The following is a 19,496-nucleotide window of genomic DNA, read 5'->3' as shown; positions in this document are numbered from 1 at the left end:
GATGATTAAATGAAAATGAGAGACCAGAAAGCTTTCTTGCACAACAAACCATATTTGGCCCGTTAGGTCAAATCATTACATGACGCCACTGCAACTGTCAGCTGCAAAAAAATACAGACCAACGGGAAAAAGGAAAAAGCTAAAATGCCTTCGCCTACTTCGTTGTAACCTGAAAAAAAAACTTACAGTTTTTCAGATCCTCGTCAACTTGTGCCAGGTTTGGGATTTTATAGGATTTTTCCAAAAAAATAATCTGCATGAAATAGTATTATTTTCAACTCTCTACTTGTCTGTTAAACAAATTTCACTATTCTTTTATAAAACCAGTTGACTACTCCGTGCATTGTTGCGGGGTTTCTAGACAAAAATATTGAAGTTGAGTGTACTAGAAAAATGGAAAAATGAAGTTGCAGCCAATTTTAACATTAGAGATATATGTCATGGTTGCATATACGATATGCTTAAATACTAAAGTTGATGTACATATAAGAAATTCAAGTTGATGCAATTGATAAAAAGATGAACCATAATAGGTATGGTAAGATCGCTTTAATTTTATTCTGGGAGGAAATGAAAAAGTCTGCATCATTTTGTGAAGTGATTCGACTTTGTATCGGCTCTCTTGGCTAAGAGAAGTTTCTACAAATATTTTGAAAAATTGAAGTGTGAGGAATACATTTGTGAAATGTTGATAATTGAAAATATAGTTATACAAATATAGTTGTATCGACTCTCTTAATTGGAAATATAGTTGTATTGTACCATGCATCCTAGCAACTATATGTTTAGAGTAATATTTAATTAAGAGGTACATGGTACAGTACAAATAGAGTTACCTATGGACTGAAATATAAATTATTGAGAATAAACATAAAAAATAATAATTTTCACACTAATTTTTTATATATGATGCAAATATTAGTCTGGTAGAGCTAATGATTGATAGATTTTAGATGGCAAGATATGTAAGTAATTATATATATAAGGAAAAGCTATTCACTGTCCGTGAACAATTTTATCATATGACTAATCAACGTAGTTGACATTAACAGTGCATTTATTGAACCCACATAGCCCTGAGGAACCGTCATTGCTCTATTGAATAAGCCAAGAATAGAGAGATGCCCCTTAAAGAACTATTTGAGAAAAGGAATATATCTCCAGGTTATTCATTCAATCCTAATTTTCAATCTCGTGAATTCAATAAAAAGAACTCAAGGCTGCGACATCCATTGCCATATTCAAACGTAAAGAACATGAAAGAAAAAAAAATATAGATTGGGATAAATAATTCTGCACATGCTAGTGAATAGTCTAAGGTAGAATTCACAATTGTCATAATCTCCACTGCAGCTAGGCCTTCCAATCACCATTGTCCATTGAGATAAGACATTGTGCTAGTGCATGTGTCTTTAATCTTGAGGCACAATCCACATAATAAGCAGTTTTCTCATGCTATTAAACTTATAGCCTAACAGCATTATGCTCGTATATAAGAGGTTGGTGGCGTAAATATGTGAAGATGAATTTTGATGAACCGCAACATAGTGAAAATATATAAAAAACATGATTGAGAGAAATATAAATTATGAAACAGTGGGTTGATGACGTGGTAATATAACGCTTAGTGGATTGATGATGTGGCAGCATGAGGATTGAGAGAAATACAATTATAGGCATCTATATAGGTTATATAGATATCGAAGAATAAGTCAGTCTCAGGGCAAAGAAAAATATTGGTCTCCAAGCATTTAAGGATACGCAAGACTTCCACGCAATACAGTCTACAAGACTTCCAACAGTTGCGTGAAAGGAATTCTGGAATTTTTTGTGTACGTTCTAAACAAGTAAAGAATCGTACGATACAATGGTACATGACATGCTTGACTTCAAAAGGGTATCCATATGTATGTATCAAAATTCACGACCATGGTAACAAAGACACATGACATGTATTCTACGGAGCAAAAATAATTTCCTGAATTGCTATTCATTTCTGTCACTCCAAAATGGCAGTGTCTGTCAGAGAAAGAATGGTAAGGGTGGGCATCTACAAATGGCAAGCAAAACAAGGATACAATCTGTAGATGGTTTTAGTTAGAACTCACTCATGATTCTAGTATTGTGGTCTTGCAAAGAAAATATGCAAGACCTTTCCTTTGAGAAAAAACAAGGTATCTGATTTGGTATGAACTAGCACAAGCTTCGTCCAAAGGATGCCACAAAAAAGTGGCAGAAGAAAAACATTTTTCTCTTCATGCCGATCCCATCTCTTCTCCGCATACTGTATGAATCGTCCACCACACTAGTGAGCCTAACAAGCTGTTTGCAAAACTCTTTCTCAGCAATAGTTGTTCATCAAAGGGCCGAACACATTGCACCTGCAAAACAAGTTAGTCGTTAGCGACTTAAAATATCTGGAGTTTCGGGTGAAATGACCACCAATCAATTCAACTACTAAATACACAAACTGTACACACAAAAATAGCAGATCGAAGGCATATGTATCCCTAGTCTCAAACGTCTAATCTTCACTGCTTTTGGCTATTGATAGAGAGAATAATTGCTGTATTCCTCCAACTCTAGATGGGTGGGTATATATTGAACCTATACATGAGCCTCTAGGTGCTCTAGGTGGGCCTCTATACACATGGGCTCAATATACTCCAACACCCCCCGCAGTCTGAACTACCGGCGCAGCAGTGTTCAAGACTGGACAACAAGAAAACTAACACCCCCGCAGTCTGAACAACCGACGCAGCGGGGTTCAAGACTGTACAAAATGAGAGAACAAATAGAGTACAAAGGGCAAATACCCCCCTGTAGCCACAACTAGCCACCGGCTACGTTGAGGCTTGATCGAAACTCCGAGAAGGTCGAGGAGGGCAGCCCCTTGGTGAAGATGTCAGCAAACTGGGAGATAGTCGGGACATGGAGTACCCGAACATCGCCGATTGCGACTCTGTCGCGCACGAAGTGTAGGTCGATCTCCACGTGCTTCGTCCGCTGATGCTGGACGGGGTTGGTGGAGAGATACACGGCGCTGACGTTGTCGCAGTAGACGAGTGTACTCTTGGCGAGCGGGCTGTGGAGCTCCGCCAAGAGCTGTCGTAGCCAGAACGTCTCCGCCACGCTGTTAGCGACAGCCCGGTACTCCACCTCGGCAATGGAGCTGGAGACAACCGGCTGCCGCTTGGACGACCAGGAGACCAGGTTGCCGCCCAGGAAGACGGCGTAGCCGGAGGTGGAGCGACGAGTGTCCGGGCAGCCAGCCCAGTCAGTGTCGGTGTAGACCACCAGCTCAGCAAAGGACGAGCGCAAAAGCACCAGACCGAGGTCCACAGTGCCACGGACGTACCGGAGGAGACGCTTCAGCGCAGCAAGGTGTGACTCTCGGGGATCATGCATATGGAGACAGACCTGCTGAACAGCGTAAGTGAGGTCCGACCTGGTAAAGGTGAGGTACTGCAAAGCGCCGGCCAGACTCCGGTAGGCAGTAGGATTAGCCACCGGATCACCCAGATCAGCAGACAGCTTCGGCTGAGTGTCGACAGGACTGGAGCAGGGCTTGCAATCAGTCATCCCAGTCCGCTCCAGAATATCGAGGGCGTACTGCCGCTGGTGAAGGAGAAGACCAGACGGGCAACGCTCAACAGTGACGCCCAAGAAGTGGTGGAGCTGACCGAGATCCTTCATGGCGAACTCCTTCTGCAGAGAGGAGATGACACTCTGAAGCAACTGCTGACTGGAAGCTGTGAGCACAATGCCATCGACATATAGCAGCAGATATGCAGTCTCGTCCCCACGGCGGTAGACAAAGAGAGACGTGTCAGACTTGGCCTCGGTGAACCCAGTGTCAGTAAGAACGTGGCGAATCGAGAGTAACAAGCCCGTGGAGCCTGCTTCATATCCGGACGACTCGAGTTCACAAATCCCGCTGGCTGAGAGCAGTAAACAGTCTCTGACAAGGTGCCGTGAAGAAATGCATTCTTCACGTCCAGCTCATAGTCACAGGATTCGGGGTCGATGCCTCGTCCCACGACCCGGGAACGCCGTTCCGATTCGAGTGTCGGGGTCGAAGAGGGTCAGTGTCCCATTCAAGGTTGGATCGCATCCCGGTTTGAAAGGGGTCGCAGCCCCATTGCTAGCAGATTTAATTGGGATAAGAAGGTTAAAGACGGTGGATTAGTGTGATTTCTGTTAGATAATGAGCTGAGTGCGGGTAGTATGGTCTAAATGTACTCTTTTATACGCTTTTTATATGCTTGTCCAGTTGTCCAAATTAGTTTTTTCGTTAGTAGCATATATATATATATATATATATATATATATATATATATATATATATATATATAGTTTTTGTCTTTTTAAAGACGCATCGACCCGAAGATATCGACCCGGATGAATCAGGGTCACGTTCCACATAATAATTTATCGTTCTATAGAGGTATACCCCTTCGTACCACAATTTTATAAAGTAACGACCCTCGATCCTCGACCCCGTTCCTCGACCCGGTCGATCCAGAAACTTTGTGACTATGGTCCAGCTGGTGCACAGGCCAAGTGCGCGAGAGCGCAAGCGAGAGGACCGTGCGTACCGTAGCGGGCTTCACGACCGGGCTGAAGGTCTCATCATAGTCCACACCAGGCCGCTGAGTGAACCCCCGGAGAACCCAGCGAGCCTTGTAGCGCTCCAGTGTGCCATCAGCCCGACGCTTATCCGTCCAGATCCATTTGCCAGTCACCACATTGCAACCAGACAGACGCGGCACGAGGTCCCACGTCTGGTTGGCAAGAAGAGCCGCGTACTCCTCTTCCATCGCGCGACGCCAGTGAGAATCCGCCAAGGCGTCGCGGACAGAGGAGGGTACCGGAGAGACCCGCGGCTCTCCCTCGGTGGCGGAGAGAGTCGCGGCCTGAGAAGCCATCCGCCGAGTCACCATGGGATGGATATGCCGAGGATCCCGATGGATGACCGGCAGGTGGTAAACCTCCGGCTCGACTCGAGAGGGAGCCGGAGGAGGCGGCGGCGGCGACGGCTCCGGTGTCGGCATTGCAGGAGCCTCCGGAGCAGGAGGCGGCGCCGGTGTCGACGCCGAACGACGCCGGTACACCTGCACCGGCTCAGCGTACCGCTGCAGTGCCGGGTTCGGCGCCGAGCGACGCTGGTACACCTGCACCGGCTGAGCGTACCGCTCAGGTGCAGCGGGAGACACCGGGTCAGTGCACGGCACGACAGGAGGTCCGGGGGCCGCGCGTGGCGCGTCCGCGGGCACCGAGGCCGCGCTCGACGCAGAAGTGATCACCGGAAGCGGTGCCGGTGCGCCGGGAAAACCTATAGGAAAAGGACAGATAGGTAACGGTGGCTGAACCATCGGGTCAGTCGGAAACAGAGATGCCAGCTCGGGATCAGAAGAAGGTGTGGAGGAGGTGGAGTAGGGGAAATCCGACTCGTCGAAGACGACGTGTCAGGAGATCAGAACACGGCGAGAGATGAGGTCAAAGCATCGGTACCCTTTATGGTCAGGGGAGTACCCGAGGAACACACAACGAGTCGAGCGGGGCGCCAGCTTGTGAGAAGCAGTGGCGGAGGTGTTAGGGTAACACGCACACCCGAAGACCCAAAGGTGGTTGTAGCGAGGAGGGGTACCGAAAAGAGCGTGGTGTGCAGTGGGAGCAGGAGAAGCAGTGGACGTAAGGCGGTTGAGCAGGTAGGTGGCGGTGTGGAGGCTCTCAGCCCAGAAGCGCGGGGAGAGAAGCCTGGATCTGAAGGGTGCGCACGACGTCGTTCGTCGTGCGAATCATTCGCTCAGCCTTGCCGTTCTGAGGAGAGGTATACGGACAAGACATACGCAGCTGAACACCCCGAGACAGGAAGAAAGACCAGGAGGTGGAGTTATCGAACTCCCGCCCGTTGTCACACTGGACGGACTTAACGGTGAGGCCGAACTGAGTGGACACTCAGGCAAAGAAGTGGAGGAGGGTGGGGAAGGTCTCAGACTTGGCGCGCAAAGGGAAAGTCCAAGAGTAATGAAAAAAATCATCAACAATGACCAGATAATATCTATAGCCAGACATGCTGAGTACATGAGATGTCCACATGTCACAGTGAATGAGATCAAAAGCATGAGCAGCATGCGAAGAAGAAAAAGAAAACGGAAGTCTAACATAACGACCTAACTGGCACGCATGACAGAGGTGCTCAGCAGAAGCCCTAGTACATGGAACAACGGTACTACGGCTGAGCTGAGCCAAAATGTCGCGGCCGGGGTGACCAAGCCGGTGGTGCCAGGTGGTGGAAGAAGGCGTCACGGCAACAGAAGACGAAGAAGCCGAAGGCGAGGCAGCGGAAGCAGGAAGCCGAAGAGTCTAAAGGGGCGTCGGGCTGTCACATCGGAGGAGCGGACGCCGGAAAGCCGAATCTTTCACAGTAAGACCAGAGGAGTCAAATTCGATAGAACAGGAGTTGTCAGCAGTAAACTGGCGAATAGAAAGAAGGTTGTGAACCATTTGAGGAGCAACAAGAACATTAGGAAGACGAGGAGCAGAACCCACGGCGGTGACAGGAAGGCAAGACCCATCACCAACCATGATAGAAGGACAAGTGGGGTGTGGGGGTCGGACAGAAGAGAGAATACCAGCATCTAGAGTGGTGTGGAACGAGGCACCCGAGTCGGCGATCCACTCGGTGCTGGCCGGCGGCGTCAGTCCCATGGTGCTGAAGGACTGCGCCAGTGCGGCCTGGTACCACCCCCAGGCCAAGTAGGCTGCTGGCTTGGCTGAGCGGGCGGAGTCCAGGACGGCGCGAAGAGAGGAGCAGCGCCAGTGAACATGGCCGTCGGCTGGAGGTGAGGACGAGGCCCCCCTCCCGGACCCTGGAACGGCCACATCGAGATGCGCCCTGACCATGGGTTGCTGAAGGATGGACAGGGCATACCTCCAGGGGCAGGGGCAGGAGCGAGAGCCGGAGTCGATGTCGGCGCGCCCCGACGGCTCCCACCGGTACTGGTACCCCCAGAAGCAGGGCCACCGGTGCCACCACCGCCACCACTTCTCCCTCGGCGACGACGTCCACGCCCCCTTTCCTCCGGTCTGCCCGGCGGGAGCAGCACCGAGCAGGGAGGTGGCAGGAGCAGCGGAGGAGGTCGGTGGAGCAGCAACGAGCGCGGACGGGGTGGGCGAGGATGATCCGGGCGCGAGACCCCTGGTGATCTCCTCGAGGGCGAGGTCGTCCCGGACCTGCAGGAAGGTGGGGAAGAGCCTCTAACGGCCGATCCAGCCCTTCAGGTGGTCGTAGGTGCTGCTCAGGCCCCGCAGGACATTGAGCACCAAGACCCGATCGGACACTGGATCCCCGAGGTCGTGAAGAGCATCGGTCATGCTCTTCATCCGCCGGCAGTACTCACCGACGAAGAGGTCCCCCTGCACGAAGGTGCGGAAGGTGGCGTCGAGCTGGAGGGCGCGGTACTCGGCGTTGCCGAGGAACTGGCCCTCGAGCGCCACTCAGGTCTGCCTCGCAGTGCCGCCGTGGGTCCTGACGAGGTCCTGGAGATCCAGGGAGATAGTCCCGAAGATCCAAGACAAGGCGACGCTGTCGATGCGCAGCCACGCCGCGTCCCGCGTCTCGATCGGCGAGTCGACGAGGACGTGGTCGTCGAGGGCGTAGCTGAAGGGAATAAGTCTTGTACTCTTGGTCTTTGTGGGGCTGCAGCATCTCCTTTTTTGCTGCAGCACGCAGTGGGTTTGTGCTGCCCCTAGAGGACAGCATCTTGGACTGTTTTTCAGTTTGCTAGGACATCTACAGTTAGTAGGACAGCAGCAGTTAGCATCTAATTTTTTAGGACAGCAGGAGCATCTTAGACTAGGCAGTTAGCAGCCCCTTGGCTGGCTGTATATATGTGTGGCCACCCCTCCCGTTGGATGGTATGTCATTGTGAGTGTGAATGAAGAAAAACCCAGAAAACTTCCCCAACTTGAGTGTCATCCTCTCAGCTCAATGAGTGAAAATTGAGCTGCTAACATCTGGTATCAGAGCCGTACTTTCCTGTAGACTAAATATCTCCTGTTCTTCTCCCTCCCAAGCAGCAGTAGCAGCTAGCGCAGCAGCAGTTAGCACAGCAACACCTGCAGCAGCCCCTCTTCCACCTTCCTCACCCGAGAGCTCGTCTGAGGCTGCGTCTTCTCCACGCAGCAGCCCCTTGGAGGCGTGCCATGTCCGACGCACCGTCTCAGCGCTCGGTCGCCTCGAGCGCACGGCATCAGCGAGATGCCGAGCTCGCCGCGGCAGAGGAACGCAGGCGAGCGACAGCGCAAGCCGCTGCAGCAGCGGCGAGGGCGGCCAAGCTGGCTGCAGCGGAGCTGGCGGCGGCCAGGGCGAAGGTGGAAGCAGAGGTGGCGAAGAATGCAGCGCGTGCGGCGGAGGTCGAGGTTGAGACCTTGCGCGGCAGCCTCAGCAGCTCCATCGCCGGCGACACCACCGCCGACGGGGACCTTGAGGAGTTGGAGAGGGAGAGAGCGCGGGAGCGGACCGCGCGGTGGGCAGCAGCCCACCCCGGTGGCGGCGGCCAGGTGGGCGGCGCGCCCAGCGACGGTCCAGGGGCCCGGGCGCCCTGCGGCGGCCTGGACGGCGGCGCACCCGGCGGCGGAGGCCGCGCCCCTAGCAGCGGCACGCAGGGCGGTGGCGGCGCTCCTGGCTGGGGTGCGCGCAGCGGCGCCCCCGACTACCACGGCCTCCAGGCCGTGGTCAGGGACGTCGGTCCCAGCGGTGGGTGGCCCACCCTCACCAAGACCAACTACGTCGAGCGGGCCGCAGTCATGGAGGTGAAGCTCCAGGTGCGGCATATGTGGGATGCAGTCCGGTACGGCGACGTCGACTACGATGAGGATCGACGGGCGCTGGATGCTCTCATCGCAGCAGCCCCACCCGAGATGCAGTTCACGCTTTCCAAGTAGCAAACTGCCAAGGAGGCCTGAGACTCCATCGCTGCGGCACGTATCGGCAGCGACCGCGCCCGCAAGACCACTCTCCAGGCACTTCGCAAGGAGTGGGAGAACCTAGCCTTCAAGTCAGGTGAGGATGTTGATGACTTCGCCCTCCGTCTCAACATTCTGCTGCAGAAGGTGGTGCAGTTCGGCGACGACACCTACGACGAGGAGAGAGAGCCGTCGAGAAGCTCTTCCGCTGCGTCCCCGAGAGGTATAGGCAGACCGCTCGCTCGATCGAGTCTCTGCTGGACCTCTCCACCATGACGATCGAGGAGGCGATAGGTCGTCTCAAGGTCGTCGACAGCGACGAGCCACAGCCTCCCTCGGGAGGCATCTCCATCGGTGGGAAGCTCCACCTTACTCAGGAGCAGTGGGAGGCCCGGCGCGGTGACAGGAGTAGGGGGAGCCCTCTTCCTCGACTGGTGGCCGCAAGCGCGGCAAGCCGCGAAAAGGGCGCGGAGGTGCCCAAGCCGGGGCACGAGGGTGCGCCGAGGGTGGCGCCCGCGGAGATGCTCAGGGCGGCGCCGCCGATAGGCCCAAGGAGGCACGAGACGACGCCTGCCACAACTGTGGCAGGCCCGGCCACTGGGACAGTGACTGCCCGCAGCGGAGGCGTGGGGCCAAGCCCACGTCGCGGAGGCCCAGCCGGATGACGAGCCGGCTCTGTTCCTACTCCACGGGGACATGGAGCCGCATCCGGCGGCACCGCCTGCCACCGCTCTACTCCACCTCGACGAGCCGTGTGCCCGAGTTCTCCTCGGCAACGGCTCCGACGACGACAGCGTCGATGGCTGGTACCTCGACTCCGGCGCCACGCACCACATGACCGGGCGGCGGGAGTTCTTCTCCGACCTGGACGTCGACGTAGGTGGCTCCGTCAGGATCGGGGACTCCTCCGCCGTGGAGATCAAGGGCGTCGGCTCCGTGATCTTCACCGCCAAGTCCGGAGAGCACCGGATGCTCACCGGAGTCTACTACATCCCGGCGCTGCGGAACTCCATCATCAGCCTTGGGCATCTCGATGAGAGCGGCTCCCGCGTGGTGATCAACAGCGGGGACCTCCGCATCTGGGACTACCGTCGCCAGGTTCTCGCCGGGGTGGTTCGAGGGAAGAACCGCCTCTACATCCTCCACGTCGGGGTGGCCCAGCCTCTTTGTCTTGCAGCTCGCAGGGACGACGAGGCATGGCAGTGGCACGAGCGCTTTGGGCACCTCCACATTGAGACCCTGAAGCGGCTCGGCGCCAAGGAGATGGTGCGAGGCCTCCCATGCCTCGACCACGTGGAGCAGCTCTGCGACGTCTGCGTGCTGACGAAGCAGAAGCGGCACTCCTTCCCCCAGCAGGCGAGCTTCCGAGCCAAGGAGCGGCTCGAGCTTGTACACGGGGACTTGTGTGGCCCGGTGACACCGGTCACACCAGGAGGACGGCGCTACTTCCTGCTGCTCGTCGACGACCTCTCCCGCTTCATGTGGGTGATGATCATCGACGGCAAGGGAGAGGTTGCGGACGCCATCAGGCGTGCTCAGGCTGCTGCGGAGGCGGAGAGCGGCCGCAAGTTGCGTGTGCTGCGCACCGACAATGGCGGCGAGTTCACGGCGGCCGAGTTCACAGCGTACTGCGCGGATGAGAGCATCCAGCGCCACTACTCCGCGCCGTACAGCCCGCAGCAGAACGGCGTCGTCGAGCGGCGCAACCAGACGGTTGTGGGGAGGGCCCGGGCCCTCCTTAAGCAGAGAGGGATGCCGGCTGTCTTCTGGGGAGAGGCGGTGGTGACGGCCATCTACATCCTCAACTGCTCGCCCACCAAGGCACTCGACAGCATGACGCCGTATGAGGCTTGGCATGGGCATAAGCCGGCGGTCTCCCACCTGCGGGTCTTCGGCTGCCTCGCGTTCGCCAAGGAGCTTGGCCACATCGGCAAGCTCGACGACAGGAGCACTCCGGGAGTGTTCATCGGCTACACGGAGGGTTCGAAGGCCTACCGCATTCTCGACCCGGAGACACAGCATGTGCGCACGGCGCGCGACGTTGTGTTTGACGAAGGGCGAGGATGGGCGTGGGACAAGGCGGTGGACGACGGCTCGGCTCCGACGTACGACGACTTCACCGTCGAGTACGTCCACTTCGAGGGAGCTGGGGGAGTAGGCAGCTCTTCTTCGCCGAGCGTGCCTACCCCGGTCCCCGAGCCTCCACCGACTCCGGCGCCCGCCACACCAGCGGCACCACACCCTTCAGCTACGACTCCGGCTGCGCCGAGTTCCTCGGCTGCACCACCACAGCCGGCGACGCCGCGCACTCCAGCACCGATAGCCACTCCTCCGGGCACGTCTACTTCGACACCTGCTCATGCTGAGCACAGTCCGTTGGAGTTCGCTACTCCGCTCTCTCACGACGAGGAGCGCGTCGACGCGTACCACGACGGCGAGCCGTTGCGGTACCGTACGATGGAGGACCTTCTCGGTGATCAACCGGTGCCGGGACTGGTGCCTCACGACCTCGAGGCGCAGTTGCACCTCGCGTGCGACGACGGCGAGCCTCGGTCTTTCGCAGAGGCCGAGGGACACGCGGCATGGCGTGCCGCGATGCAGTCGGAGATGGACGCGGTTGAGAAGAACCGCACTTGGGAGCTTGCTGACCTTCCTCGTGGTCACCGCGCGATCACCCTTAAGTGGGTGTTCAAGCTGAAGAGGGATGAAGCCGGCACCGTCGTCAAGCACAAGGCTCGCCTGGTGGCACGAGGTTTCGTGCAGCAGGAGGGGGTCGACTTCGACGATGCCTTCGCTCCCGTGGCACGGATGGAGTCCGTGCGACTTCTCCTTGCGCTGGCTGCCAAGGAGGGCTAGCGCGTCCATCACATGGACGTCAAGTCGGCGTTTCTCAACGGCGACTTGAGGGAGGAGGTCTACGTGCACCAGCCGCCGGGGTTTGCGATCCCCGGCAAAGAGGGCAAGGTGCTACGCCTGCGCAAAGCCCTCTATGGCTTGCGGCAGGCCCCGAGGGCGTGGAACGCCAAGCTAGACTCCACGCTCAAGGGGATGGGCTTCAAGCAAAGCCCGCACGAGGCGGCCATCTACCGGCGGGGCAATTGCGAAAATGCCCTGCTGGTGGGTGTCTACGTCGACGACTTGGTGATCACCGGCACCAAGGATGCGGAGGTGGTGGCGCTCAAGGAGGAGATGAAGGCCACCTTCCAGATGAGCGACCTGGGGCCTCTCTCCTTCTACATGGGGATCGAGGTGCACCAGGACGACTCCGGGGTCACACTTCGATAGACCGCCTACGCCAAGCGCATCGTCGAGCTTGCTGGGCTCACCGACTGCAACCCAGCTCTCACTCCGATGGAGGAGAGGCTGAAGCTGAGCCGTGACAGCACGGCAAAGGAGGTGGACACTACTCAGTACCGACGCCTTGTGGGGAGCCTCGCTACCTCGCCCACACACGGCCGGACTTGGCGTTCTCCGTCGGCTACGTTAGTCGGTTCATGCAGCGACCGACGACGGAGCACCAGCAGGCCGTGAAGAGGATCATCCGCTATGTTGCGAGGACTCTCGACCACGGTCTCCACTACCCGAGGTGCCCTGGAACGGCACACTTCGCCGGGTACAACGACAACGACCACGCCGGCGACATCGACACCAGCAAGAGCACGAGCGGGATCCTCTTCTTCCTCGGCAAGTGCCTCGTTAGCTGGCAGTCGGTCAAGCAGCAGGTGGTGGCCTTGTCCAGCTGCGAGGCCGAGTACATAGCGGCCTCCACCGCGTCGACTCAGGCGCTCTGGCTCGCTCGACTGCTTGGTGATCTACTCGGTAAAGACACTGGAGCAGTGGAGCTCAGGGTGGACATCAAGTCCGCTCTGGCCTTGCGAAGAACCCCGTTTTTCACGAACGGAGCAAGCACATCCGGGTGAGGTATCACTTCATCCGAGGCTGCTTGGAGGAAGGAAGCATCAAGGCGAGCTACATCAACACCAAGGATCAGCTTGCGGATCTGCTCACCAAGCCCCTTGGGAGGATCAAGTTCCTTGAGCTTTGCTCCAGGACCGGGATGGTCCAACTTTCCCACAAGACGACGCACAAGGCTTAGGGGGAGAATGAAGGGAATAAGTCTTGTACTCTTGGTCTTTGTGGGGCTGCAGCATCTCCTTTTTTGCTGCAGCACGCAGTGGGTTTGTGCTGCCCCTAGAGGACAGCATCTTGGACTATTTTTCAATTTGCTAGGACAGCTGCAGTTAGTAGGACAGCAGCAGTTAGCATCTACTTTTCTAGGACAGCAGGAGCATCTTAGACTAGGCAGTTAGCAGCCCCTTGGCTGGCTGTATATATGTGTGGCCACCCCTCCCGTTGGATGATATGGCATTGTGAGTGTGAATGAAGAAAAACCCAGAAAACTTCCCCAACTTGAGTGTCATCCTCTCAGCTCAATGAGAGTGAAAATTGAGCTGCTAACGGTAGCGCCGGAGGGTGAGTAGGACCTGGTCCCGCCAGCGGCCGTAGGAGGAAGACTCGGGGTCGAGGAGGACGGAGACTAGAGCCCTGATGTTCTGGACGCCGGCCGCCTGGAGGTGGAGCTGGGCGACCATGGGGTCGGTCGGGTTGTACCGGGCTCCAGATCCAGCGGGCGGGGCCTAGTGGGAGGAAGAGGTGCCGTGCTCGGGGTCGACGGGCTGGCCGGAGGAGACGCGGAGGAAGCGCTCCACCTCGGCGACCCGGAAGGCGAGGGCGTCGGCCGTGGCGCGCTCGCGCTCCCATGCGATGGCAGCCACGCGGACCCGCTCCTGGGCCGCCGAAGCTTCCGACTTGGCGGCGAGGAGTGCCGCAGCGAGAGCGGCGTCGGCCTGCTGACCACGGAAGGCGGCGGCGGAGAGCAGCGCATCCATGGGAGGCATCCCGAGCTCGGGCCACGTGGGATCGGCGGCGGCCGTGGCGGCTGTGGGCTGCTTGCCGGCAGCGATCGCGGCTCGGTGGGCGGCGACGGCGGCGGCGGCTTCGGCCTAAGCGGCGTCAGTAAGCCCACCCGAGCCCGCGCCCGCGCCAGGAACGTCCTGGGCGGCGGCGGCGGTGGTCTGGGTGGCGCCTGCAGGGAGGATTTGGCCTGCGGCAGCCGCAGGCCCGGCCTGTGCGGCGGCGGCAGCCCCACCCGCGGCTGCGGCGGCGCCAGGACCCGTCGGGAGGGCCCGCGCCGGCGGCTGCAGCCCCGCCCGCGGCTGCGCCTGCGCCGGGAGGACCCGCACCGGCGGCTGCAGCCATTGCGACGGCGGCGTAGGGCGGCCGCGGGCCTCCCAGAGCACCAAGTGCGGCAGCAGCATGGGAGGGAAAGGGCCAGGCGGCGGCGGCGGCGCCCAGCGCGCCCGGCGCAGTGCCCCCTGCGCCCGGAGCAGAGGAGGAGGGAGGGAGAGGAGGGAAGGAGGAGAGGGGAAGGGAGGGGGCCGGCGGCGCCGGCGGCCGGCCATGGCCGGCGGCGGCGGCAGCTGCAGGCTGCGTGGGTGGGAGGGAGAGAGGAAATAGAGGAAACCAAACACTAGGCTAATGATACCATGATGGAGAGAATAATTGCTGTATTCCTCCAACCCTAGATGGGTGGGTATATATAGAACCTATACATGGGCCTCTAGGTGGGCCTCTATACACATGGGCTCAATATACTCCAACAGCTATGTCATTTATTATCCGCCATTCTTTCTGTAAAACAAAGTTAAGAAGCCACATGGCGTAACGATTGGGCCGCAGATTTTGAATCTAACCAGGAGCCTAACCTGAAGACTATTGTGGAAGACCAGTGCATGTGCAAACTTGAAAACAGCCAGCTGTTGCTTCCAGAACAAGTTAGTCTGCATCCACTCTGTTTTCTGCTAAGCCTTGAAATCATTGCCCAGTGTCCAAAACATAAGCAATCCACAATTTGGCCTTCTATGGTATATGTCTAGCTTTGTGAGACGGTATATCTCAACTGATCACAAACGGCTAGCTCTAGCCCATTCATCATGGGAATTTGTAATCCAGAATATATGCTGAAGCTGAAGCACAAGTTTTAGCTTTAGTATTCTTAAGACATTAGCTCCATGACAAATCTTGGTCACAGTTGTAGCAAATACAAGGTATATAATTTTGAAATAGCTTATAGTTCTATTCTGTATCTTGCGCTTCTCTTCCAAGAAACTTCAAGGAAACTATGCGATTTCTCTGTTATGTAAACCTTGCAGTTTAAGTACTCACAAACATAATGACTGTCCAATACATGATTCAAAAATCAGGAGAATCTGACAAACATATCAACAGAAAGGAACCAGTATCAAGGTCAATAGATGTCACAGGTGAAGCAGACAAACCTGAGGGCCATGATGAACAGCACAATTTAGCTTCGTTTACATGCTTCACAGCAAGCCCAATCATCCACGATCCTACACTAACATCATCATGGGCATATGTCCGGAGCAGAGACCTACATCATAAAAAAGGATCCATCAGAAGTATCAAAGAAAATACACATTAAAACATTTTTTAATGCCTGCTTTTCAGATCCTTGTTAGAGACAGATCTAGAAGTTAGGCACAATATAAGGTTGCAAACCTGTTTATAGAAATGAACTGAGCTACAGCCCTCGATATGACAAACATTTCACCAGAAGCATGTCGGAAGTACCTATTATTTGATAAATAGAAATAGATGTCACAACAGTAATTGATTTGCATGTTAAATCTAGTACATACAATACATGTATTAGGAGAGCTAACATAGCTAAGACAAGCATACTTACGATTTCCCATCACCAAATTTCCACCAGTCTGGTTCATACCACTTGTGGGTTCTGTTTTAAAGGAAGCACTTAGATTAATTTGTTAAACAACAATACAGAACTCCAAAAGCAAAAAAAGACTATCAATTTCTTAAAAGGAATTGTTATAGACACTCACGAGTCAGAAAAAACTTCGCCAGATTTCATACAGCCTATATAGACACGGGGTTTGTCCCAGTGAGTTTCAAGCATTGCACTCAAAGTATCTGCAGAAACACAGCATGTTATTCCATGTTTAAGTGAGATCCTGTAAATATTTCAATACCACATCTACACAAGGCTATAAGCAATGGCGCTAGAGGCAATCCAATATTCTACAACATGCAGAGCATTTTTTACAGGCATGTGAAGTTCAAAAGACTAGTAGTCATCATGTTGCAAGCAGAGCCAGAAAAATGTATAGCCTTTTGGAAATCTCATTACACAGCGTTAATTTCCAGACCTCCTGATTTGAGAAGAACTTATAATTCCATATTTGCAAGATAAAGCTTGACTAGTTTCAATCTGGTTTATTTTGACCATGTTTTCTGAAATGTTGGATGGTGACAACTAGAAAAAACAGTGTCAATCATTTCACTGGCATATATTGGTTCGTGTTAAAAACCAGAGCCGGCCCAAATCTTAGGGATGATACTCAGATAAAACAAGTATTTGGAACATGAAGTAGTATAGATCCTACAAAATTATACCCTATTGAATAAAAATGCGCAAAGCAGCTTAAATTTAATAGATGGGCAGATGGCACATACCAACGTTTATGTATATATCATCATTGACCTTAGCGTAAAATGCAGCATCAAAAGTCTCTGCGGCATTAGCAAAAAAGCTTTTTGTCTTCTTAGGGAGTTCTTCATCAGACTCTATATGATCATCCTGCAATGCCATTTTATAGAGTCAAGAACAAAAAACAGATCAACGGGCTAAGATAAAATAAAAGTAGTTTTATTTTTATTATTGTTATTGTTAGTGTTACTACTACTATCACAACCCTCAACTTAACATCTATTTTCCATTATATCAAACCTTTGGTACTAAAAAATTCGGAATGAATTGTAGCAGATTACTAAGCAAGTCAGGTATTTCAAACAGCAAATAATGCACGTAAAACAAGAAAACAAGAATATATGAAATCTTCATTTAACATTAACGAAAGCTTAATAAGCACAAAAAGAGAAGGTATCATCGAGACCCATCAACTTAGTATTACAGATTCAATTGTTAAATCAGGCTTACCAAGATCAAGAAATCCTTGGTACTCCTATTTTCGTCATCAATCTCCCTATCAAATGTATCTCCTCGATTTGCACTACATGTATGAGAACTGTCAAATATCTAGACTTCATATGTTCATTCCAGTAGGGCAATGAATATCCAATACCTTCTTCCAACTATGAAACGTACTACAATGCCTTTTTCTTCTTCTAGTTTCTTCAGCATTGAACCTGTGCAGAGAAGTAAAATTAAACCTCATAGGTAAGTGATAATATTCTACACAACAGTTGGCCAAAAATAAAAAGTAGAACAAACATTAAATTTGCATTCGTCAACAGAAGCAAAAACATTAGTTTAAACAAAAGGTGCCACAATCATAGTACTTCATCATGAGAATAATGAGAACTACATCATTTGGTTCTTAACTCACTCCACTACCTATGAATGCCAAATGGCTAAGGTCAAATGATATTAACTTCGCAACAAGCAGCTCTGCATCCAAGTCTTCCATACTGTGATGGCCAATCTTCAGAACATGATTTATACTGCTTTACCAATTTTCACTGTTAGGTTTCTACACAATACTCAAAACAAACAACTTATGCACATGCATCTGCCTTTGTACAGAACACTATATAGCATCTAAATTTAGTGCAAGTCCTGAAAGTGAGTTTTTTAGGCAGGGACAGCAATGAAGAAATACATTGGCAGACATTCTAATAATTGGCATAAATAAAACTTTTATCTAAATGTAATTTATCGGATGGTAGAAGGTAGCGTTCTTATTTTAAAGCACCATAAGCACTTTCTAACATAACTATTAGAACTGAATTTCCAAATCTAGGTATCACTGCTGTCTTTTTATGGAATTACAGTGTAATATGAGAGCATGTCAGAATACCAAAAAGGTATATGTAAGAAAATGCAAGTGTAAAGCCATACCTGTTGGAAGCCATGATTTCCTGACAGCATCACGGTAGTTTTTCCGGCCGAAACTACTCATTATTCCAATAACAATCAGTGGCTTCTTTCTAGAATGAGTTCCATTTGTCTCAGGGGTGTATTTCCCTACAAATCCTTCATGCTTTGCTGCAGCCAGCTCCATCTCAAGTGATGCCAACCTCTTCCCTTGCTGCCTAAAAAATGATGATTGCACAGAATCAAATTACTACATCACCAAAATTCTCATACTATAAATAATTCTGCATATTTGGAGCACCAGCTCTAATTTTTCACCAAACGTTAAAAATTTATACTTCCAAATGCGTTGAAAAAATTGTTAGATTGTACATTGAAAAGCAATATCAGCATACACTATGACCTCAAAGGTTAGAAACAAGGAGTTACCTGCATGCAACAACCTTCAAGGTATCATCCACAGATATTGCCGATTGCCCCTGAATCGTATACACAAAACAGTTAATGGGGATCTTAACTCAGCAGCGCATGTGGATAGTTGCACTAGAGAACAAAAGGGCCAGATCTCAGGTGCCTACCTGGCCTGTTCGTCTGTCAAGCTCTTTAATGAGGTAAACTCTGTTCTGAGCATCCTGCCACAATCTGAAATTCCAGAAGTCAATAAATTTTCCTCAACTCCTCTACAAACAGTAAAAGGCCAAAACATGAACCGTTTGTACAAACAAACAGAAATGGTTCTCTAGTTTTTCAGTTAGTGTAGCAACCAGATCAAACTAAGATGCCCAATAATTAAGTTGGTATTCAAAAATAGCCAAAAAAGGAATACTCCACGCATGAACTGCAACACTGCGAGTCAGAAAGCTGCAGAAATAAGCACTAGCTTCGCAACAAAATTTCAGCATACACTGGATTCCGCTTAAGGATTGAATACTTCAGTGGTAATTCACGAATGCACGAATGGCTGGATCAAACTTTTCCCAGCAAGATCACCCTACGCAGTACAACCCAAGCATTTCTCCCGCCAGAGCACTACAGGGATCTAGACTTCCCCCACCGGCGATCGCGACACACGCCAGCCAAACAATTCGAGAGAACAACCGCAGCAAGCGAGCATTTCCACGAGAGGAGACTAATGCGGCGAGCGTGCGGGACGGCGGACTCACCGGCCGGCGACGTAGAAGGAGGCCATGGTGGCGAACATGGCGAGCATCATGGCGGACATCGGCAACCGCAGCGCCCCGGCGGCGGACGGCGCCGCACGCCGCGCGGGCCCCTCCCGGATCTGCATCGGGATCTCGAGCTCGCCGCCCTCCCCCCGGACCGGCGCGCGCCGCCCTCAGCACGGGCCCGCCATGGGCCGCCCCGCCGAGATCTCCGGGCCGCTTCCACCAGTCCCCCGGAGGCCCTGGGTTCTGGAAGGTTCTGGAACCCGCCGCGGGTGGGAGTTGCTGGTGGCGCGGGGGGAGCGGTTGGTGCGTCACGAACGGTTTCGGTGGTTTTTCGCTTGCAGCGATTTGGAATTTGGATGGAGAACCCTATGAAAGCCGTGTGAGGTGAGCAAGGAGACGACAGAGGATGATTTTGTGCG

The 19,496-nt window shown here is 53.0% G+C and overlaps 1 protein-coding gene across 1 annotated transcript; it reads right to left on the bottom strand.

Annotated features, from left to right (window-relative positions):
- Nucleotides 1-1,868: 1,868 nt before the first annotated feature.
- Nucleotides 1,869-19,440, bottom strand: LOC120678869 (hydroxyproline O-galactosyltransferase HPGT1-like). The gene is made up of 12 exons (XM_039960288.1): nucleotides 19,072-19,440; nucleotides 18,487-18,550; nucleotides 18,338-18,387; nucleotides 17,933-18,126; nucleotides 17,157-17,220; nucleotides 17,012-17,084; nucleotides 16,528-16,651; nucleotides 15,897-15,984; nucleotides 15,740-15,790; nucleotides 15,553-15,624; nucleotides 15,312-15,424; nucleotides 1,869-2,381 (listed from the first exon to the last, which is right to left on the bottom strand). The coding sequence occupies exons 1-12, from the start codon at nucleotides 19,194-19,196 to the stop codon at nucleotides 2,359-2,361; spliced, it is 1,041 nt and encodes a 346-aa protein (XP_039816222.1). The 5' UTR covers nucleotides 19,197-19,440; the 3' UTR covers nucleotides 1,869-2,358.
- Between the last annotated feature and the right edge of the window lie 56 nt (nucleotides 19,441-19,496).

The sequence above is a fragment of the Panicum virgatum genome, chromosome 6N (genome assembly GCF_016808335.1).
Source record: "Panicum virgatum strain AP13 chromosome 6N, P.virgatum_v5, whole genome shotgun sequence".
Lineage (NCBI taxonomy): Eukaryota > Viridiplantae > Streptophyta > Magnoliopsida > Poales > Poaceae > Panicum > Panicum virgatum.
The sequence above is the reverse complement of the archived record's forward strand: the minus strand, read 5'-3'. Positions and strand labels throughout refer to the sequence as shown.

Excerpts from the sequence above, each read along its gene's own strand:
- LOC120678869 (XM_039960288.1), bottom strand. The coding sequence starts at position 19,196 with ATGCAGATCCGGGAGGGGCCCGCGCGGCGTGCGGCGCCGTCCGCCGCC. Across the intron at positions 18,127-18,337 it reads TTGAAGGTTGTTGCATGCAG|GCAGCAAGGGAAGAGGTTGG; the intron begins GTAACTCCTTGT and ends ATCATTTTTTAG. Across the intron at positions 15,791-15,896 it reads GGCGAAGTTTTTTCTGACTC|AACCCACAAGTGGTATGAAC; the intron begins GTGAGTGTCTAT and ends CCTTTAAAACAG.